The sequence below is a fragment of the Bos mutus genome, chromosome 19 (genome assembly GCF_027580195.1).
Source record: "Bos mutus isolate GX-2022 chromosome 19, NWIPB_WYAK_1.1, whole genome shotgun sequence".
NCBI classification, from domain to species: Eukaryota; Metazoa; Chordata; class Mammalia; order Artiodactyla; family Bovidae; genus Bos; species Bos mutus.
In genome coordinates, this window is record NC_091635.1 from 6178329 (window position 1) to 6201179 (window position 22851).

The window sequence follows — 22851 nt, forward strand, 5'->3', positions numbered from 1 at the left end:
GTCCAGCTCTGGTGTGAGTGGTTCAGACCTGAACCCCTGGGGCCAGAGGACAGTCAGGGTCCTGTGGATCATTGCTCCTCAGAGTCCACAGACCAGCAGCACCTGGAGCTTGTTAGACGTTCAGACTCTCAGGTTGTACGTTTGATGGGAGATGCGATAACGTAAGAAGCCGCATCCTTAACTTCCGAGCAGTAGCTGGCTAACATCTCCTGCAAACACTCAAACTTTGTGTTTCTCTGACTTGGCTGCACTGGAAAGAACTTATTATAAAAATATTAGAGGTGGCACTTTCAAAAAGCTTAACTTACTTATTCATTCACTTATGGCCACGCTGGGCCTGCACTGCTGGGTGCAGACATTCCTCTAGTTGCAGCGAGAGGGGCCCTACTCTTCGTTGCGGTGTGTGGGCCTCTCATGGCGGTGGCTTCTCTTACTGTGGAGCACCGTCCCTAGGGCGCACAGGCTTAGTTGCTCCATGGCATGTGGGATCTTCCCAGACCAGGGATCGAACCCCTGTTCCCTACATTGGCTGGTGGATTCTTAACCACTGGACCCGCAGGGAAGTCCCAAAAGGCTTTATTTTATGTATATTTTATCTCTTTAAAAAAATACTGCTGGCTACGGCCTGGGTATCCGGATGTTTTTAGAACCCTCCCAAGCCCCACCCCTGCAGTGTCTCTAATGCACAGCCAGGTTTGAGAAGCCCTGGGTTAGGGATCTTCTGGCTTTATATTAATCCATCCTTTTGATGTAAGAGATGAGTCCTCTTAGGTCCATTGTGCAGATGGGGAGACTGAGGCTGGAGCAATTGGAGAACCTCCTCCAAGGTCATAGGATGAGTAAGGTGCGCAGCTGGGGTTTGAACCTGGCTCTCGGAGTCAGTGGGCCTGTGCCATCAGCTTGCTCGCTCAGCAGGCTCCTAAGCGCACGGGTGCGTTAGGGAGGCAGATGTCCTGATGGCCCCAGGGTTGGAAGCATCAGCAGACATGAAGCCTGCCCAGGCCACGCCCACTGTCCTCAAGTAACCCCCACGAGGCCCTGACGTTGAAACTCGGTGGCCAGCCCAGCACCCCAGAAGAGCCGGCGCTTCTGCTAGCACGGTGTCCGGTGTGACGGGCGACGCGTGACCTTGTCCTGACTACTCCCTCCCCTCTCTCCCACAGTACTCGCCCAGCATGCGGGCCACCTACCTGTCCGTGGCAGATGAGCACCTGCGGCACTACGGGAATGAGTTTCCAGGCTAACACGCTTTCCGGAGTTCCTGCCTCCTTGCTCCGTTTTGGTTTTTAACTAAGGCAAATGCAAGTGTGTTTCTTTAACAGAAACCAAAGGCATATATAGAGACTGCAGGTCGGAAGGCTCCAGCTGGCGCCAGGGAGTGACTGGAGATTCAGGGAGAGTCAGCCTGGGGTTGGCTGACATTCCTGGGCAGACAAGCCCCGTGAGCTGGACCAGCCCTCTCCCTCCGCTGACTCCCTTTCCACACCGGAAACGCCCCCAAGTGCTTGGCTGTCCCTAAGCTAGGAGCCTGGCTCAGCTCACCCCTGACTTCCCGCTCACCAGGTGGGGAAGGGCAGTGATGAGGGGCTGGGTGAGGCTCTAGGGCCCCCTTGCCGGGACTCTGCCTCCTGCAGACACAGCCGGGAGCCCAGGTGACCATTCTCGGGGTCACCTCTCTCCTCCTGGCTGCTCAGATGGGTACCATTTGCCCACAGGTAAAGGCAGGTGGGCTGATCAGGAGATGCTTTTTAAGGTGACATCCCTGATGAGACCAGACACTGTCCAACTCAGTCTCCCGGGGCCCAGTGGACTCTTCCCGGCCACGGAGGGAAGGCCTTGGCAGGTTCTGCCTGTGAGGCCAGGAGCTCCAGGGCCTTGCAGCCTGCTGGGCTTCCAGGTAGCGGTGGTGGGCCTGTCTTCTCTGCAACCTCTGTCGCCTCCCCTCCATTCCAGAATCTCCGCTGTGAGATTGCTCATGGCGGGAAGGGCGGTCTCAGGTATTCACAGACACTTTGAAAAAGCGACTCTCTTTCTTACCAGTGTTCTAAAGATTCTTGATTATCCAAAGAATTACAACTCATCCCACAAGCCAGTTTTTACAGCAGATGTGGGGCTGATCCCTCCCACCTGATTTGTCGACCAAAACAGAGGTCAGTGAGACACCCTATCCCCAGATGCTGGTTGGTGGGGATATCTGTTCATCCCACCTGGATGGACGCATCTTGAGAGAATAAAGTCTCTGGGAGGGAAGTCTGAACGTGAACAGTCTGGTCCCGGAGACCGGCTGCTTGGCCACATCAGCTCTCCCTGCTTCTATCTCCAAGTAGGTCCTAAAGGTTTTAGCAAAACGGTGTCCTGATGTACAGACGGGCATCTTCCCTACCTCTCCCTCCACCCTGTCCCCACCCCCGACCGGTACCTGCTGGGTGAGGGAGGAGCCTGGGGACCAGGAGGAAGTAATGACTCACCACCTCTCTGCTGAGGATCCAGCGTTAGCGACTTTGGTGCTTCCAACCTCCTGCCGACAAAGAGTGCCCGGCCCGGGAGGCCCACAGTGTCTCACGCCGAAGCAGGGGCGTGGGGTAGCGTGGCTGTGGACCGGGCACCGCTTCTGGTCAAAAGGCTGAACAGCAGAGTGGTTCTCAGGCCCCAGCCAAGCCTCCCCGACCGCAGGGCCACCGGGCCGCCGGGACTCTCTGTCTCCCTCATTCCCCTGTACATACGTGTACCATGACCCCACCTTCGTGAGGCCGTGTCGCGTGCAGACAGGAACTCTGCAACGTCAAGGTGGTGCTTCTTAACATTCCTCGTTGGCCACTAGAGTTGTTTTTAATGCATGTAAACTAAACTAGAATCCCTTGGGTGGTTCCTGGAGGAGCCGAGTAGGCACACCTCTGCTTAATACAGGTGCGCCCTCACCTGGGGAAGAAATAAACCACTGGTACTAAAGTGCATCCCGTGTCTGACTTCCTGGGCTTCGGGGATGATGACCGGAACCGATAGCACCTACTGGCTGGGTTACACTCAGGGAGGGGATCAGAGCGGGTTTCAGTGTTGAGGATTTAAAGACAGGGCTGTTGGAAGAAAACAAAAAAGAAAACGAAATAGAGACAGGGCCTCACCTTGCTGCTCTTCGGGATCAAAGTCAGGCCTCCTTTCTGCCTGAGTCTCCAAAGCTCCCCTTCGAGGTGATTGCTTTTAGGGTTACTGATAACAAGTGGCATTTATTGAGTAACCTCCAAAGTGCCAGGAACTGCCCCAAGTCATTTTGTATACTAACGCATATATATGGAATTTAGAAAGATGGTAACAATAACCCTGTATACGAGACGGCAAAAGAAACACTTATGTATAGAACAGTCTTTTGGACTCTGTGGGAGAGGGAGAGGGTGGGATGATTTGGGAGAATGGCATTGAAATACGTATAATATCATATATGGAACGAGTCGCCAGTCCAGGTTCGATGCACGATACTGGATGCTTGGGGCTGGTGCACTGGGACGACCCAGAAGGATGGTATGGGGAGGGAGGAGGGAGGAGGGTTCAGAATGGGGAACACATGTATACCTGTGGCGGATTCATTTCGATATTTGGCAAAACCAATACAATATTGTAAAGTTTAAAAATAAAATTAAAAAAAAAAGCCAGAGGTGTACAGAGAAAGGACTTAGTTGGTGCACGTGTCAGAGCCAGGAGTGTGTAACTCACAGCCCAGGTGGGCACCTCTGGGCAGTGACACAGGCTTGTGGCGGGGTCACAGGGCGGACCGCCTCTCCCAGCTTGGCGGCAGGTCCTTGCTGCATCCTCTTCCAAAACTCTCCACCTGCATGGGTCACCTGCCTGCGCCCGGGCTCCCGAGACACATGAGCCCTTCAGTCCTGCCGTGCAGTGTCTCGTGTGTCTGGCGAACACCTGAGCCAGCCTGGGAGGGCCCCCCTCCTGAGGCTGTCGTTTACGCTGATTCCTCTGGAGCAACTGACGGAGTTGTGCACTGTTGTGGGAATGAGGGATGGTACGGCTGCTTCGGATAACAGTATTCAGTTCAGTTCAGTCGCTCAGTCGTGTCTGACTCTTTGCGACCCCATGAATCACAGCACGCCAGGCCTCCCTGTCCATCACCAACTCCCGGAGTTTACCCAAACTCATGTCCATTGAGTCAGTGATGCCATCCAGCCATCTCACCCTCTGTCATCCCCTTCTCCTGCCCCAGTTCCTCCCAGCATCAGAGTCTTTTCCAGTGAGTCAGCTCTTCACATGAAGTGGCCAAAGTATTGGAGTTTCAGCTTCAGCATCAGTCCTTCCAAAGAACACCCAGGACTGATCTCCTTTAGGATGGACTGGTTGGATCTCCTTGCAGTCCAAGGGACTCTCAAGAGTCTTCTCTGACACCACAGTTCAAAAGCATCAATTCTTCAGCACTCAGCCTTCTTCACAGTCCAACTCTCACATCCATACATGACTACTGGAAAAATCATAGCTTTTTTTTTTTTTTTTGAAAAATCATAGCCTTGACTAGACGAACCTTTGTTGGCAAAGTAATGTCTCTGCTTTTGAATATGCTATCTAGGTTGGTCATAACTTTCCTTCCAAGGAGTAAGCGTCTTAATTTCATGGCTGCAGTCACCATCTGCAGTGATTTTGGAGCCCCCCAAAATAAAGTCTGACACTGTTTGCACTGTTTCCCCATCTATTTCCCATGAAGTGATGGGACCAGATGATCTTCGTTTTCTGAATGTTGAGCTTTAAGCCAACTTTTTCACTCTCCACTTTCACTTTCATCAACAAGGTACTTAGAGTAGTCAATCATAGAGACAGAAAGTAGGATTGTGCTGGCCAGGAATTCCGGGAGAGGGAGTAGGGCCTTATTGTTTAATGGGAATAGAGTTTTGATTTGCAAAATTAAAAGAGCTCTGGGATAGATGGTGGTGATGGTTGTATAACAGTATGAAGGTTCTTAGCAGCACTGAACTGAGCAGTTAAAAATAGTTAAAGTGGTAGATTTTATGTGTACTTTATCACGATACAACACTGGATAAAAAGGTTGGCGGGACAACACTGCAGTGCACTGTGGACTGGCCTTGGGGATGGCCAGGGCCAGGGGCTGCTCTCGGCAGAGAACTTCAGTTGCCAGGACTTCACTGGTGATCCAGTGGCTAAGAGTCCAAGCCCCCAGTGCAGGGGGCCCGTGTTCGATCCCTGGTCGGGGAACTAGATCCCACACGCTGCAACTGAAGATCCCACCGGCCACAATAAGGACGCAACACACCCAAATAAGAATCTGGATGGTGATTAAAGTCACTGGGTCATTTAACAACAAAAATAAAAGCCGCCAGATGTGCTGTGATTGAGTGGAGATCTGGAAGACGCTGCAGTTTTTAAAACCTGGACCCTTGTGCTTACTTCTAATTATACGCTCTTGCTGGCTTCCCAGGGTGACCGAGACGGGCCCGCCCATGGGTGCTGCCTGTGTTTCCAGTGAGCGGAGCTGCCCGCTGGCAGCTGGCAGCAAGCAGGCTTTCTGAGTGATAGTGGGTGAGAAGCCTGTAATAAGTCATCGCAATGATACGGGAAGGGAGGCTGCAGTTTTCCTCTCGACTTTTCTATTTCTCCTCTCCGCCCACTCCCCCTCACCTCTGTGTGTGCAAGGAGCCTCAGCGGCCCAGAGCTGGGGGAGGGGTGAGGAGTGAATCTGTGATCACAGCCCCAACCAGCCAGTGCTCCAGGGTGGAGCCGATCCGATTCTGGATGCTTTGTGTCTGAGTCGCCTCTGACCACACAAAGCCGGTTCCGCGGGGCTTTCAGACGCTCCTGCGCCCAGCTCCCATCACTCGGAGGGACTCCTCGGCTCAGAGAAACCGGTGGCGGGAGCCCAGGGGCAGCTGATGGCAGCGGCCACCATGGGCTTGCCTTTGGTCAGTGCCGTTGGGCAAAACGCCATCTCGAGGGGCCAGGCAGTAGTGGAACATTTATGGAGAAGCTGGGGCCCCCGAGGAAGGGACGTTTGCTTTCCTCCTGTCCTTTCACAGAATCCCCAGAAGCTGGCCAGGAGCCTACCATGCCTCTCAGATCCCCACAAACTAGCCCCAGCTGACTTCTGTAAACTCGTCTCTCACTGGCCCCCAGCAGGGACCCCCCCAAAATGCCTTTCTTCCGTGACAACCGCGTCTCCTTCAATCTGGAATCATCTCCCCTCTCCTTCCCCCCTGCAGCTCATAACCATTTGTCAAGGCTCCATTCCAACCCCAAATCCCACTTCTTGTATGACACATGGTCCGCCCAGGTCCAGATCTCCAACAGCCATCTCTAAACTCAAGTTAGATCCCCAGACGTGGGAGGCACAGAGCTGGCCTCCGGTGCAGGTTCTGTGGTCAGCTCCAGCCTGGGCACACTGCCATGTCAGCTCAGCTGAGCCTCCCAGTTATCCTGAGTACTGCAACTGCCCCCTCCCTTGGCCAATGGGAATTGTTGAGTCTGTTGGCTCAGACGGTAAAGAATCCACGTGCAGTGCAGGAGACCCTGGGCCAGGAAGATCCCTGGGTCGGGAAGATCCCCTGGAGAAGGGAATGGCTACCCACTCCACTATTCTTCCCTGGAGAATCCCAAGGACAGAGGAGCCTGGCGGGCTACAGTACATGGAGTCGCAGAGTCAGAGACGACTAAGCAGCTAAGCGGGGCTTCTCTGGTGACACAGGGTAAAGAATCCGCCTGCAATGCAGAAGACCTGGGTTCCATCCCTGGGTCAGGAAGATCCCCCGGAGGAGGGCATGGCAGCCCACCCCAATATTCTTGCCTGGAGAATTCCACGGACAGAGGAGACTGGCGGGCTACAGTCCGTGGGGTAACAAAGAGTTGGACACAACCAAGCGACCAACACACACACACAGGCGACTAAGCATGAGTCAGAGAAGGAAAGCAACTTGCCCAACATCACTCGGTTAGTAAACAGTCAAATGAGTGAGCGAACGTCGCTCAGTCGTGTCCAACTCTTTGCGACACCAGGGATCGTAGTCCACCAGACTCCTCTGTCCATGGAATTTTCCAGGCAAGAATACGGGAGCGGTTTGCCATTCCCTTCTCCAGGGGATCTTCCTGTCACAGGGATGGAACCCAAGTCTCCTGCATTGTAGGCAGATTCTTTACCATCTGAAGCACCTGTCTGGGATTCAAACCCATGTTTTCCAACCCCACATCGGGTTCTTTTGGTTTACATTATTTCACCTCATTGTCTTAACTAAGGAGAAATTTCATTTTATTCGTTCATTCATCCGCAACCAAGAGCTAAGCTGTGGAAACACCCAGCCCCTACCTTATAGGAGTTTCCTTCCTGGTCGAGTGGTTCAGACTTAAGCTTACTATTCAATATGCAGGGACTATGGTAACAGAGAGGAAGCTGGGGGTTCTAATTCCCATTTAGCAGACAAGGAAACTGAAGAAAGGGGTGGAATTGACCTTCTGGATCATGAGCAAATCAATAACAGAGCCTCACCCAGGGCTCAGGACTCCTAGGAGCGCTGAGTAGTACATTTTGCATTTTCTAAGAATCTTGCCAAATGCATATTTGTGGACTTGGATAAGCGCCTTGGCAAAGATCCTACATACGTTTATCGTTACCGGTGCTTGACTAATTTAGGAGGGACCGGAGACGTGGCTTAATGGGATGGGGGGGTCACGTGCTCCAGGTTTCCTTCCGCGCTGCGCAGCCCCGCGTCCTGGGCCCGGCCAGGGTTGCTAGGCAACGAGTAAACTCCGGAGCCGTTTGAGAAGCGCTGGAGCCAGATCCTCGACTCGGGGGCTTCCCTAGCGGCAGCAGGAACCGACCGAGGTTGAGGGGCGGACGCGGGGAGGATGTCCGCGGCTGAAGAGAAGACTGGAGAGTGAAAGGTAGCCCCAGAGGGTGAGAAACACCTCTAGTGCAAGAAGCTCCTCGTGGGGCGTCCTTCCGGGCCAGCTCTGCCGGATGATGGACCCCGGGGACCAGTGCTCCTGGGGTCCCCCGCCAATCGGTCCTCGCTGCCCCCGATGTTCCCGGAGTCCCAGGACCCAGCAAGTTCCAAACACCCTGCCTCCTGCACCTCTTGCGGCCAGTCCGGTCCTGATGCGATCAGTCTCCTGGTGGGGGGATGGGAGACCTAAGGGTTTACAGCGCCGCCCCGCCCCGTATCGAAAATACAGCCTGGGGCTGGGGTGGTGGGCGGCCGGCCCGGTGAAGAGGAGAGCTTTCTGGTAAGAATGGAGGGAAGGGCGTTAGAGTTACTGAGCCCCTCTGCAGGGGTGGTCCTCTGCAGCATTTCACCTATTCCTCAGCCCCGGAGTGGGTCTCCATCAGGATGCCCTGAGGGTATCGTGCTGAAGGTCACACGCAGGGTTAGTTCCTTCTTCCTGCAACAAGTTCACAGTTTATGTCTCTTGAACCACACAAGTGCATTCTTCTCCCAGCTTTCAGACCCAGTGTTTCCGTCTTACATCGTTAGCTTGCTGGACTTTTTCACATCAGAAGAGGAGGAGTAGGGGAGAGACCTCTAGGGGAGCGTCCTGGCGGATTGGGGTCACATCGCACGTTCAGCGTGTGACGAAGGGAGGAGGGGGCCCCCCTCTGTGCCAGGCACTGGGGATGGGAGTGAACAGAGGACCACAGTCTTCTAATTAGGAACCATTACTCTCGTGGACTGTCATTATTAATGAATATTCATTGCTGTTGTTGTTGTTGTTTAGTCACTAAATTGTGTCTGACTCTTTTGTGACCCCATGGACTGTAGCCCGCCATACTCCTCTGTCCGTGAGATTTTCCAGGCAAGAATACTGGAGTTGCCTTTTCCTTCTCCAGGGGATCGTCCTCACCCAGGGATCAAACCCACGTCCCTTGCATTGGCAGGTGGATTCTTTACCACTGAGTCTCTAGGGAAGCCCGATGACTATTAGCACTACATCAAAAAAAAAAAAAAAAAAAACCATAGTCTTGGCTCAAGGGGACAGTGCTGTAGTGGGCAGAGCAGGGAAACACAGGCCCACATCACCCTCCGGGTCTGGGGACCTCCGCCCACGTCTGGCTGTCTTCATCCTCCACCTCTTGGAGCTCATCCCAGGTTGACCCCAGTGTGGAGCAGAGGAAGGAATTCCCAGGGAGATCAGCCACTTTTGAAGGCGAGTGAGTCCTTTATGACCACAAGTTCCAGAAGGTGCATAGACAGAAGAAAGAGGGCAGGAAGTCCCTCCCCCTACAGTCCTGTGTCCAGCCAGACACAGCACAAAGACTGGAGACTGCCCAGGGACAAGAAGGAGAGGCCTTGTCACCATTGTGACACCAGGGAGTCCAGTGGTGCGGAAGGTGGCCACCTCCACTTGCCTGCCCGTGAAGCTCCTACACTGAACTTCTCAGCCACCCCCACCAGTCCCTCATCTCTCCCTTTCTCTGAAGCCAAAGGAGGTTCTTTCCAGGAATCACTTCCCTCATTATCATTGCACAAGCCAAGTCTTGTTTTTATGTTTGGTGAAGGTTCTGATATGACTGCCCCAGGATGTCGGAGGCGGTTGCATATTTGGCATTCAGATCAGCATGTCTCTAATTCCACATGGTCTTGTGTTTGAGATGCTTGTGGGGCTGAGGTTCCCACGGGTGGCATCTCCTCCCCCAAAGTCCCAGAGGGCAGCGAGGCGGTTCCTGCCTCCCCTGGAAGCCCCCTTTGCAGACAGCCTTACTCAGGCGCTGCTTGGCGCAGCCCAGCCTGTGAGACTTGTCTCACCAGGGTGGGGAGAGACCTTCTGAGACCACCCCCCAGCTCTGACCTCACCATTCATCTTCATGCTCCACCAGCTTGTGAGAAAGAGCCTGCTCTGGGTCCTTGAATGAGCTGTCTTCCCATCACCCAGCCAGCCTTTAAATGTCTCCTCTGTCTGCCTCCAGATAGAAAACAATGCCTCTGTTCTCGCTCCTGGCTTGGCTTTGGGAAACACCAAGAAGGAAAGCAAAGCTGTTAACAATATGATCTGGGCTAAAGAGGCTATTTTGTCTTCCTAGGCTTACCTCGTGCTCTTAAGACCCCTTGTGTCCCCTAGGAGCTGGCCGTCTCGTGGCAGTTGTCTCTTAACAGAGGGAGGGATAAGCAGCCTGTAGTTACCAGAGTCTGCAGTCCTTGGGGGCGAGCGCTGGGAGGTGGAGGGGCGGGGGCGCAGGCGCAGCCCTGCTGTGTAGTTCAGCGATGTGCTGGCGGCCAGGGTGATGCTCACTGGGTGTGCACCCTTTTCCACGAGGCTCACTCTTGTCCATGAAAAATAAACCCTTAGGGCAACCTGCTGTCATCCGTGCCTCTGTCCCCATCCTCTGTTCTCCAAGCCATTGCTCCTACCCTTCCTGGGTGTAGAAAAGTTGCCAAACCACAGGAAAGAGTGAAAAATACTGCTCCCTGCAAGTCTGATGCAGAATGAGCTTTAGTGGGGCTGAGAAGTAGGCGGTTGGGACAGTGGTACCGTCTCCAACAAACACCACCTGCGGATGCAAAGTGGCCTCGTAGTTAACCTTAACCTCATCGCCCTCACCCCCGTCCCAGCTGCTCCAGGGCCCGAGGCCACCCAGGCACATGCTTCTAGGCTGCCACAGAGCTCTTGGCCCTAAATCTCGGGGGACAGCAGCCTGGACCCACCTGTCTGGTTCCTTAAAGCCCTGGAGTTGGGGGAGGAAGGACAGATGCATATCTGGTCCTAATAGTCATCTGGAGTGACCGTACTAATGTCTAAGCCTCGTCTCAGACATGTAGATCAGTGTTTACAGGAGGGGGGCTGGGAGTCTCTATGTTTTGAAGGGACATTCCAGATTTGAGAAATGTTGGTTGTGAGATTAAGAGCCCTCACTTTAAGTTGGTGGTTCTCATCCTTGGCTGCATGCTGAGAGATTATGATTTAATTAGTCTGCAGTTCAGCCTGAGCATCATGGTTTTTTCCAGAGCCCTCCAGGTGTTTCTAAGTGTGTAGCCAAGGTTGAGAAGCACTACTGTATTTTCGTTTGTTTGTTTTGGCTGTGGGATCTCAGATCAGGGACTGAATCCTGCCCACCCTGCTGCGATCCATTTTGAGTCATCTTTTTGTATGGCTCGAGGTAGAACCTGGGGTCATGCTTTTGCCTGTGAATGTACAGCATCCCCAGCATCATCTTTTAAAAAGATCATCCTCTCCGCATTGTGTTCTTAGCACCTTCATTGAAAATCAATTGACCATAGATATAAAGGTTTATTTCTGAGCTCTCAATTCCATTCCATTGATCTAAGTGTCTGTCCTTATGCCAGCATATCACTCTGTCTTGACTATTCAGGTTTTTTTTTTTTTTTTTAATGTGGACCATTCTTAAAGTCTTTATTGAATGTGTTACACTATTGCTTGTCTTATGTTTTGGGGTTTTGGCCCGTGGGATCTTAGCTCCCCGACCAGGTATCAAACCCACACCCCCTGCACTGGAAGGCAAAGTCTTAACCCCTGGTCCACCGAGGAAGTCCCTATTCATGGTTTTAACAAATGTTTTCTGACAGAGTAAGTGAAGTCATTGTCAGGTCCAGTGTGCTGCAGGGAATTTAATTCAACATAATCACCATCGATATTTCTTCCTTGCCTCTGGATAATCATATGAGCTCAGCAAAACTGTATCATTTGTGAGTTAGAGCTCTGGAGTCGGGTTGACCAGCAGCAACACTTGTTGGCTCTGTGGTCTTGGGCAAGGCATTCTGGGTACCTGTGAATATCAGGTTCCTCCAAAGTGGACTGGTGATCTCATTGTCCACTTTAGAGGGCAACTGTAAGAACCAAGCAAGATAACGCTTAGCCTGTAGTCATCACTCCATAGATTATTCTCTTCAAATGCAGCTCAGCATCTGGACAAATCGCTTAGGAGCCTTCCCCCTACAACCAGAGAGGAAACACGGAGCCGCCCGCAGTGGTGGGGCTCCTGGAGACTGGGGTAGCCAGCTGGAGGCCCTCAGCACACACCCTTCCCCGTCCCTGCAGCAGCCGCTACCATGGAGATTGTGTACGTATATGTGAAGAAACGCAGTGAGTTTGGGAAGCAATGCAACTTCTCCGACCGCCAGGCAGAGCTGAACATCGACATCCCGCCCAACCCCGAGCTGGCCGAGCAGTTTGTGGAGCGGAACCCGGTGGACACGGGCATCCAGTGCTCCACCAGCATGTCGGAACATGAGGTGGGTTCCTGAGCCAAGGGTCAGGCCAGTGGAGGTGTGGTCTGGCAGGGTTGTGGGTCAGGGCTGGTAAGTGGGACTGCGTGACTCCATTCCCATGGGAAGCCAGTGGGCCAGTGCGGATGCGGGATGTGTGAGGGCAGAATCACCCCCAGTCCCAGCTTGGTGCCCAGGGTCAGGACAAGCCCCAGTACCAACCACTCCCTGGGCCAGGCGAATGCAAATCAAGATCTCCTCTCTCTGGCCTCCCCTCTAAGACTCTTGCTAGAGTTGTTTTAGGCATTTGGTGCAGCTTTTGAACTGTGGTGCTGGAAAAGACTCCTGAAAGTCCCTTGGACAGCAAGGAGATCAAACCAGTCAATCTTAAGGGAGATCAACCCTGAATATTCACTGGAAGGACTGATGCTGAAGCTGAAGCTCCAGTATTTTGGTCATCTGATATGAACAGACGACTCACTGGAAAAGTCCCTGACGCTGGGAAAGACTGAGGGCAGGAGAACAGGGCGTCAGAGGATGACATGGCTGGACAGCATCATGGATGCAGTGAATGTGAACTTGGGAAAACTCCGGGAGATGGTGAGGGACAGTGAGGCCTGGCGTGCTGCAGTCCATGGGGTCGCAGAGAGTCAGACACGACTGAGCGACTGAACAACAACAACAGCTGGGAGAGGCATCTGAGGGGGCTAGGGATTCATACCTACAGGACCCGCCCAGCTCGTGAAAAAGAAATGGTCCCATAGAACGTTCTGGTCACAGGTGCCTCTAAGATAAGAGAACTGAGTGTCGTGTTGCTGTTCAAAACCCAAGATTTCTCCTGGTCTGTCCGAAGTAGGTGATCAGCTCCTGATTATGTCAACAACTGCCCGGAGAAGATTAGACTGAGGGGATGACCCTGTTGTCATATTCCTAAATCAGCGGCATGAAAATCACACTGATTTGGCCAAAACACATGATGAGTGTTTCCAATAACTTCCAGTTCAAACACATTGACTGTCCTGCTTTCCCAGGGTGAGCTGCTGTCACTGGGGCCAGAGCAGTCTTGTTCACAGGAACTTCCTAAACAAGACAACAGCCATAAATTCCATGCCACGCTGGGGTCTCCAAGGCCAGTGACTCCGCCCTGTTGAGACATCTAGGTTTCGTGAGAAATGGCTTATAAAGGAAAAGGAAGTGAGAGTGAGAGCTCAGTGAGTGTGGATCTCCATTTGGGGTATTGAGAAATTTCCAGAACTGGATAGTGCTCAGGATTGCACAACATCGTGAATGTTCTTAATGCCACTAACTTGAGCATTTTTTTAATGGTCAGAATGGTAGATTTTCCCTGGTGGCTCAGACGGTAACGTGTCTGCCTACACTGCAGGAGACCCAGGTTCGACCCTTGGGTGGGGAAGAACTTCTGGAGAAGGAAATGGCAACCCACTCCAGTACTCTTGCCTGGAAAATCCCATGGACAGAGGAGCCTGGTAGGCTACAGTCCATGGGGTCGCAAAGAGTCAGACATGCCTGAGCGACTTCACCTCACCTCACTTCATGGTAGATTTTATTTTTAAAAATCTTTGTGTATTAATTTGACTGCACCGGCTCTTAGTTGTGGCACGCAGGATCTAGTTCGCTGACCAGGGGTTGAACCCAGGCCCCCTGCCTGCGTTGGGACTGTGGAGTCTTAGCCACTGGGCCACCAGGCAAGTCCCAAAACGGTAGATGTGATGTTATGTGTATTGTGTGAAAGTGTTAGTTGCTCAGTCGTGTCTGACTCTGTGACCCCAGGAACTGTAGCCCTCCAGGCTCCTCCATCCATGGGATTCTCAAGGCAAGAACACTGGAGTGGGGTAGCCATTCCCTTCTCCAGGGGATCTTCCTGATCCAGGGATCGAACCTGGGTCTCCTGCATCTCCTGCATTGGCAGGCAGATTCTTTACCGTCTGAGCCACCAGGGAAGCACATGTGTGTTTTATCACAGTTGAAAAGATGCAGGGTGAGGGGACTGCAAAGGAGGCAGGAGGTAAGTTTAAAGGGCAAAACTACATCTATGCCTCGCTACAACGGAGAATGAGCAAAGCAAATCCAATCTCTCAAGTGTTCTATGCTTTGATTCCCGTCTCACTGTAAATGGTAGATTAGTCATTTTGTTCTTTGGGGTCTCACAGAGCAGATGGGTGGGTGGGCTTCTCTGGGTTTTTAGTGTTGAGGTTAGGTCAGAACTGGATTTCTCCCGGCCACTGGCATCAACTGCAAAGTGGCTGTTACTAACTCCACAGGCTGGCACGTTCATGGCCGCCTGTGACCACCTGAGGACCAGAAAGTTCCTTGCTGGTACCTGAAGACGTTGTGGCTCTGGTCAAGGGTACCTCACGAGGCCCTCCCTGAACACGCAGAGCCCAGGGACCCGGGAGCCCGGGACTCTGGTTTGTAGAAACACGCTTCCACCAGGGCCAGGCTCTTCTCACCTGTGACTCTCTGTTTAGGCCAACACAGAGCGCTTTGAGATGGAGACCCGGGGGGTTAACCACATCGAGGGAGGCTGGCCCAAGGATGTGAACCCCCTGGAGCTGGAGCAGACGATCCGCTTCCGGAAGAAGGTGGAGAAGGATGAGAACTACATCAATGCCATCATGCAGCTGGGCTCGGTAAGGCTTCCTTGGGTTCGATCAGGGTCTCAGCCACAACTGCTTCCCCAGCTGCATGTCAGGCTCAGCAGCTAGCTCCTTGAGGCAGGGCACCAGGTACCATATGGAACCTTCGGTCTGGGAGCAGGTAGACAGGTCCACACAGCAGACCCAAGGGTAAGGCAAGGAAGTCCAAGGACTGAACAGGTTTTAGGAGGAATCGGGAAAGTGGGAAACCCTCCGGGCAAAGGAGCCCTAGCCAGCAGCTACCTGCCAATAGGGGTCATTCATTCATTCATTCAGTCAGCACATTTGGATGGAGCTTCTAGCCTTTGCCAGGTGCAGTAAAGATTGCAAAAATGAAATTCACATATATCCCACCCTAAGGAGTTTGTGAGCCACTGGAGGCCAAAGACAAAAACAGAGATATCACAGTATTAACAGGGGCTCCCCAGGCAGCTCGAAGGCAATGGCACCCCACTCCAGTACTCTTGCCTGGAAAATCCCATGGACGGAGGAGCCTGGTAGGCTGCAATCTATGGGGTCACAAAGAGTCGGACACTTACTGAGCGACTTCACTTTCACTTTTCACTTTCATGCCTTGGAGAAAGAAATGGCAACCCACTCCAGTGTTCTTGCCTGGAGAACCCCAAGGACAGCGGAGCCTGGTGGGCTGCCGTCTATGGGGTCGCACAGAGTCAGACACGACTGAAGGGACTTAGTAGCAACAGCAGCCCCAGGCAGGTCAGCAGGTAAAGAATCCACCTCCAGTGCAGGAGACACAAGAGATACAGGTTCAATCCCTGAGTTGGGAAGATTCCCCTGAAGTAGGAAATGGCAACACCGTCCAGTATTCTTGCCTGAAAAAATCCCATGGGCAGGGGAGCCTGGTGGGCCACAGTCCGTGGGGTCTCAAAGAGTGGGGCACCACTGAGCACGCACATACCACACAATCTCACACTGAAAGGAAGGCTGTAAGAGAAGAAATGCTTTGCTATTTGCCCCATGAGGAGGGAGAGTTGGTTTCCTGCTGAAGGTATCAGGGGAGCCTTCCTGGAGGAGGAGGCCCTTGAGCTTGGGTTTTTCCCTGTTGGACATTTGGAATAATGGGGGAGGGCCTTCTGGATGGAGGAAACAGGAGATGGATGCCATATACAGAGTGGCTACTAATTCTGTTTGGCTGGAACTGTGTTTCTTCACCTTTTTTTCATTGCTGTCTCTCAATAAGCCTTTTTAGACATTCCCCCACCCCAGTGAAAATGTAATACCAAAGGTGTACTATATGTGTGTCTGGGAGGCCTGGCGTGCTGCAGTCCACGGGGTTGCAAAGAGTCAGACACGACTTAGCAACTGAGCAACAACCAAAAAATGTATGTCTGTGCTTTGTACAAAAAAAAAAAAAAAAGGTGATATTATTTTACCTCCAAGAAGCAATTTGAAAACAATTTGAACCAATTTCTACCCTTTTGTGGGGTAGATGTTGCCCCCATTGAAAATTCGTGGCCTGGAAGGAAGGGAAAAGACTGCGGGATGTCTCTCATCCCTCCCAGACTCCATCTCAGCCCTGGTCAGGCTGAAAGGACCTCCCTTTACCACTAAGGATTCCCGCTGTGTCCCCCGCAGATCATGGAGCACTGTATCAAGCAGAATAACGCCATCGACATCTACCAGGAGTATTTTGACGACGAGGATGCAGTGGAGGTGACGGATGAGGCCCCCTCAGCTAAAACCATCAATGTTTTCAGGTACCTCTGTAGCCAGGCAGGTGCCTGGCCAACCTCTGTCACCCCTGTGGATGGGTGCTTCCAAGGGGACCCCTTACCCATCACTCCATGCCGTGGGGATAATGCCCTCTGTGCTCTGAGCTAAATAAGGGACAGAGCGATCAAATGCCCAGTAGATAAGTGGTCCCTACCTTGGAGGCAGGCCTGGTGGGTGGAAAGGGAGGAGAGAGTCCGTCTCAGGAAAGACTAAAGCAAATTTGCAAAGCTGAGTACACGTGTGGTCGATTCATACTGTGTGGGGAAGGGCCAAAGCACCAGACATCCGTGATCTGAATGCACTGTGAGCAAAAAAGCCCCTTGTCCCAAGCACTTGGGAGTCTGCCTGGAATAACCTCCAAGGACAGCAGTGTGACAGAAGCTTAGCCCAGAGACGTGTGTGAGATCACTGGATATTCACTGCAGCAGAGTGTGCACTAGCCAGAGATTGGGAGCACACTAAACCCATCAGTAGGGTCTGGTTCCGGCAATTCTGCTTTGTCCACACGCTGACTGAACGAATGAGGCAGCTCCTTAGGCGAGAGTTTCTGAGATTGCTGTGTGAAACCAAACCAAATCAAGATGCAGAACCGTGTGTAGAAAGCATTACTTTTTGTTTAAAATACACCTAGGTAAAGCAAGCTAAATGTCCAATGATAGATGAATGGATAAAGAAGATGTGGTACATATATCAGTTCAGTTCAGTTCAGTCACTCAGTCCGACTCTTTGTGACCCCATGAATCACAGCACCTCAGGCCTCCCTGTCCATCACCAACTCCCGGAGTTCACTCAGACTCACGTCCATCGAGTCAGTGATGCCATCCAGCCATCTCATCCTCTGTCGTCCCCTTCTCCTCCTGTCCCCAATCCCTCCCAGCATCAGAGTCTTTTCCAATGAGTCAACTCTTCACATGAGGTGGCCAAAGTATTGGAGTTTCAGCTTCAGCATCATTCCTTCCAAAGAAATCCCAGGGCTGATCTCCTTCAGAATGGACTGGTTGGATCTCCTTGCAGTCCAAGGGACTCTCAAGAGTCTTGGATATTACTCAACCACTAAAAAGAGCGAAATAGGGTCATTCTGTAGAGACGCGGGTGGTCCTAGAGTCTGTCATACAGAGTGAAGTAAATCAGAAAGAGAGAAACAAATATCGTATAGTAACACACGTATGTGGAATCTAGAAAAACGGTAGAGATGAACCTCTTTGCAGGGCAGGAAAGTAGCGATGCAGATGTCAGAGCGGACTTGTGAACACGGTGCGGGAGGGGAGGGCGGTGAAGCGGGAGACTGGGATTGACGTGTGTCCATGATCATGCATAAAGCACAGGAAGCTCGGCTCGGTGCTCTGTGATGGCCTCGAGGGGTGGGAGGGAAGTCCAAAAGGGAGGGGATGTCTGTGTACATGTAGCCGATCAATTCATCATACAGCAGAAACTAACACAATGCTGAAAAGCAATTATGCGCCAAAAAAGAAAATCAAATATACTTATGTATATGTGCATGTCTATATGCATATATGTATATGTACGTATATACGTGCAGGTGTGTGTTCTCGAATATGCAGAGAAAACCTGTGACTTTGGAAGCCACTAACCAGCATCAAATGCCAACTCTAGGGGACTCATTTTGCCACCTGGAAAGTGTCTGACCCAGTCCGAGCACGACCAGCAAGGACTCTTCTGATCCAGGTCTGAGTCATGGTGGGCGCTGCAGACTTCTAGCAGTGGGCATGCAAGAGAGGGACCAGGGCAGGGCAGAGGCCGTCTTCTCTGCTGCCCCAGCCCTGCTGGAATCTGACCTTACGTATGGATACCCGAGAGGGCTGATGCATTAGAAATCATCACATCCAACCTCCACGTTTGACAGACGAGGAACCTGGCCCCAGGGAGGAGACGTGCTCAGGGCTCTCAGTGGGTGGGTGACCCAGCCAAGGACGGGACTCGACCTGTGCTGCTGCTGCTCTAGCCGAGCCCCCACGGAGGAGTGAAGTGGATGAGTCACACGACCAGAAACTTATTTCATTTCCCTCTTTTGTTCATTTCTTCCAATGACTCCCATGACAAAGTGTCAGCTTGGGATCATTACGTCTTTTTCTTTAGTTTCTGCTGCACAATGCAGTGAGTCAGCCATAGGTATGCACAGATCCCCTCCTTCTTGGAGCTCTCTGCCCCCGCCAGTACCATCCCTCTAGGCCATCACCGAGCTCCCTGTGCTGTGCAGCAGGCTCCCACTTGCCAGCTCCTTTACGCATGCTAGTCGAGGTGTGTATGTGTCAATGCTCTTCTCTCAGTTCCCCCCACCTTCCCCCTCTGAGTCCGCATGTGGGGCCATTAAGTCTTTAATCCTTTTTCACTCTTACACATCGTCTCTCCCCTTTCATTTTTTGAAAGTGAAAGTGAAGTCGCTCAGTCGTGTCCGACTCTTTGCGACCCCGTGGACTGTAGCCCACCAGGCTCCTCTGTCCATGGAATTTTCTAGGCAAGAGCACTGGAGTGGGTTGCCATTCCCTTCTCCAGGAGATCTTCCCAACCCAGGGATCGAACCCAGGTCTCCCTCATTGTAGGCAGACGCTTTACCGTCTGAGCCACCAAATTGAGCTAATAATTTTTTGGCAGTTGTTTCTTTTCCCTGAAGAAAGAAAGAATTATTATTTGCAACAAGCAAGGAGAACATCTTGGATCTTTCCCAAAGCAGTCTCTCAAGCAGTTTTAGTCCCCAGAAAAACGGGTCAGGGAGTACAGAGAATTCCCACACGCTCAACCTCCTCCCACCCACAGGGCCTCTCCCCCCAGCAGCGTCTCCTGCCTCCCCCACCCCGTAGGTGGGACGTTTGTCACATCAGAGCGCAACACTGACATCGTTACACCCTGTCCTTAGTCCACTCAGGCTGCCGTCTCAAAATACCATCACTTGGGTGGCCTACGAACAACTGAAACTCATCCCTCATCACTCTGGGGGATGCAAGTCTGAGCGCGGGGTGCCAGCAAGGTCAGAGTCTGTGTCTCGTGAGGACTCTCTTTCTTTTTTTTTTTAACTGCTTCTCGAAACTTGTGCGATCTTAGTTCCCTGATCAGGGATTGAATCCAAGCCTGCAGCAGAGAGAGCACCAAGTCCTGACCACTGGATGTTTCAAAATTCTCACTGCCCGATTTTTATTAATAATTCAGAGACAGCCGCCTTCTTGCTGAGAACTCACAAGACAGAAAGGGTGAGGGTCTCCCTCGACCCTCTTTTGTAAGGGCACTGATCCCATTCAGAGGGGCTCCACCCTCACAGCCTAATCACCTCCCAAAGGCCCCACTTCCGGATACCAGCACACTGGAGATTAGGCTTCAACACAGGAGGTTTGAGGGGATGTGCTCAGCCTCCAGCACACCCCGAGTCTGTAGTTCACATTAGGGTTCCCTCTTGGTGTCATAGATGCCAATACACGGAATAGTTTCGTTGCCCTGAAAGTCCCCTGTGTTGACATAGGAAAAAAAAATGGTTACCAAAAGGGAAAAGGGGGAGGATAAATCAGAAGTCTGGGATTAATAGATACACACAACTATATGTAAATAAATAAATAACAAGGACCTGCTATACAGCACAGGGAATTATATTCACTATCTTGTGCGCTCAGTCGTGTCCAACTCTTTGCAACCCCATGACTGTAGCCCACCAGGCTCCTCTGCCCATGGGATTTCCCAGGCAAGAATACTGGAGTGAGTTGCCATTTCCTACTCCAGGGAATTTTCCTGACCCAGGACTGAACCCGTGTCTCCTTCGTCTCCTGCATTAGCAGTTGGATCCTTTATCACTGAGCCACCTGGGAAGCCCCTGAATATCTTGTAATAACCTAAATGGTAATGAATCTGAAAAAAATATGTGTATATATATTTCCTTTGCTGCACATCTGAAACTAACACTGTAAATCAACATATTTCAATTAAAAAAAAAAAATCCTCTGTGGTCCCAGTGGCTAGGACTCCAAACTCCCAACGCATGGGGCCCAGGTTCAATCCCCGGTCAGGGAACTAGATCCCTTGTATCACAACTTAGACCCAGTGCAGCCAAGTAACAAAAATATATTTTTAAAATCCCCTGTATTTTACCTATTTCTCCCTCCCTGCCCCTAAACCCTTGGCAACAACTGAGCTTTGTATGACTCCGTGGTTGTGCCTTTTCCAGAATGTCGTATAGTTGGAACCACACAGCATATAGCCTTTTCAGATGGGTTTCTTTCTCTCAGCAGTGTGCGTTAAGTTTCCACCATGTCTTTTCATGGCTTGATAGCTCATTTCTTTTCATTTCCTTTTAATGCTGAGTAATAACAATGTTGAATGTACCACAATTTATCCACTTACCTACTGAAGGGCATCTTAGTTGGTTCCAGATTTTGGCAGTTGCAAATACTACTGCTATAAACCTCTGCATGCAGCCTTTTGTGTGAACAGAAGTTTTTGATTCAATTGGGCAAATACCAAAGAGCCAGATTCTTCATCTTCCCTCATAGTTTAATATTAATGAGAGCTCAAGCCTCAGGCTCAGAACTTTCAGCAAATGAAGACATCAGACCGAAATTTAAAATTTTATTTCCATTCTCTCTTTTTTTTATTAGTTTTTCTTTGTGGTTGTGAGATCAGTTTTCCAATTAAGGGAGTCCTGGAGGCTTTGTTTTTAAAGTAAATTTCTCCTAGTGAATATTTAAAGACGTTTGAATTCTTTTAAGAAAAAAAATGAGCAAATATGAATAGGAAGTCTGGGGAGCCAGACACTCTGGTCTTCTGCCCTCTCACCCTCCTCTAAAGGGACCCCCAGGAAATTAAGCGGCCAGCCACACACGTCTCCTGGCATCCCGATGGCAACAGGAAGTTGGCAGTGGCGTATTCTTGCTTGAACTTTCAACGGGCGCCCGAGGGCATGAGCAACGAATCGTACATCTGGGACCTGGGTGAGGCGCAGAGGGGTCTGGGGACCCGGGAAGGAGAGGGAGCCGGGCAGAGGCCAGCGAACGCTCGGGGGGAGGCGGAAGAAGCGGGCCTGTCGGGGGCTGGTCCCGCGCCGGGATCCCAGGAGCCTGGAGGAAGCCAAGATCTTGTCCTGTCCCTGCCTGGGTTCAGATGCAGTCAAGCGAAGCCACAGCAGAAGCAGGAACTCCCTTCATTTCCAGATCCTGAATCAGGGCATTCAAGACCAGACCTGGAGTCCCAATTCTGGGCCCCTGAAGAGCATATCAGAGAGTCCCCAGCAGTCTGAGAAGGGACCCAGGAGGAGGGAAGGGGACCCCCCTGTCCTGCCTGTCCGGGCACTTGTCCCTAATTCCTGGCCAGTAGGGCAGTGTGTCCACCCGGGAGCAGGGACCACTCTGCTCACTGCACCGGCAGAGCCTGGCAGGGGCCAGGTGACGGGGGCTCCACGCTCTCAGATGTCGCTCGTCGCTGTCATCGTGAAAATGAACATTAGCTCTTAGTAGCAGTGTGCGTGCCGAGCACGGAGCTGAGCACTTTCCACTTTTGAGCCGCTCAGCGAACTCTTTCTGCCCGCCGTGGGCTGACATTATTGTCCCTCCATCATTCTCTCTGCTGTACAGACAGGGCAACTGGTTCACAGAAATCATGGGAGAGTCAGCGTTTTGTAAAAGCCTTAGGGTCAAAACCTCATTTTATACCGACCTGGGAGATGGATTAGAATGACAGTCACATACACACACACACACTTGATTCCCAAAAAATAACATCTGTAGAAGAGCCTCTAGGGGTAGAGGCTGGTCACTGAGGACCAGAGGTTGCAGCCTGGAGAGGGGCTTCCTAGCTTTGCCTCACCGCCCCCGACCTGGACAAGGGGTTGAATTGTTTGACTCTGTCCTTTTCTTTCCGGGTCTGGTAGTATATATATTTTTTGTTCTGCCTTATAGAAAACCCCAACAGGCCAGAAATCACCCTAAAGCCGTCTTCTCCTCTTGTCACCTTGGAGTATAACCCCAAAGATTCCCACGTGCTCCTGGCAGGCTGCTACAACGGGCAGATCGGTAAGGAAGGACTTCCCCCACCACCACCCGGGTGCTTAACCAGGTTCCAGCCCAATCTCCCCCGGGCTCTGAGGCAGCCAGGCTCCGCTGCGGTCCAGCCAGGGTCCACCTGCCAGACCAGGCTTGCTGTGGAGGACAAAGTCGGGGTGGGAGGGTACTTCCTGAAGCTTTCCGGCGTCAAGGTGAGACAAGTTTTGCTGCTGCCTCATCAGTGTCTTCCGGAGAAGGCGATGGCACCCCACTCCAGTACTCTTGCCTGGAAAATCCCATGGATGGAGGAGCCTGGTGGGCTGCAGT

General features: G+C 51.9%; 2 protein-coding genes across 6 annotated transcripts in view; both read left to right on the forward strand.

The window, feature by feature from the left end:
- Positions 1–2954, forward strand: part of TTYH2 (tweety family member 2) — a 35657-nt gene extending 32703 nt beyond the window's left edge. For both annotated transcript variants that reach the window (XM_070389020.1, XM_070389021.1), the window contains exon 14: positions 1164–2954. In XM_070389020.1, the coding sequence (XP_070245121.1) occupies positions 1164–1290 (127 nt within the window). In that variant the 3' untranslated portion in view covers positions 1291–2954. The remainder of the gene's footprint in view (positions 1–1163) is intronic.
- A 4783-nt stretch (positions 2955–7737) lies between these two features.
- DNAI2 (dynein axonemal intermediate chain 2) overlaps positions 7738–22851 on the forward strand; it is a 30704-nt gene continuing 15590 nt past the window's right edge. The window contains exons 1-6 of one of the 4 annotated variants that reach the window (XM_014476352.2): positions 7738–7894; positions 11989–12182; positions 14645–14806; positions 16409–16530; positions 21335–21477; positions 22441–22554. In XM_014476352.2, the coding sequence (XP_014331838.1) occupies positions 12000–12182; positions 14645–14806; positions 16409–16530; positions 21335–21477; positions 22441–22554 (724 nt within the window). In that variant the 5' untranslated portion in view covers positions 7738–7894; positions 11989–11999. The remainder of the gene's footprint in view (positions 7895–11988; positions 12183–14644; positions 14807–16408; positions 16531–21334; positions 21478–22440; positions 22555–22851) is intronic. The other 3 variants (XM_070389023.1, XM_070389022.1, XM_070389024.1) reach the window with 3 other exon arrangements.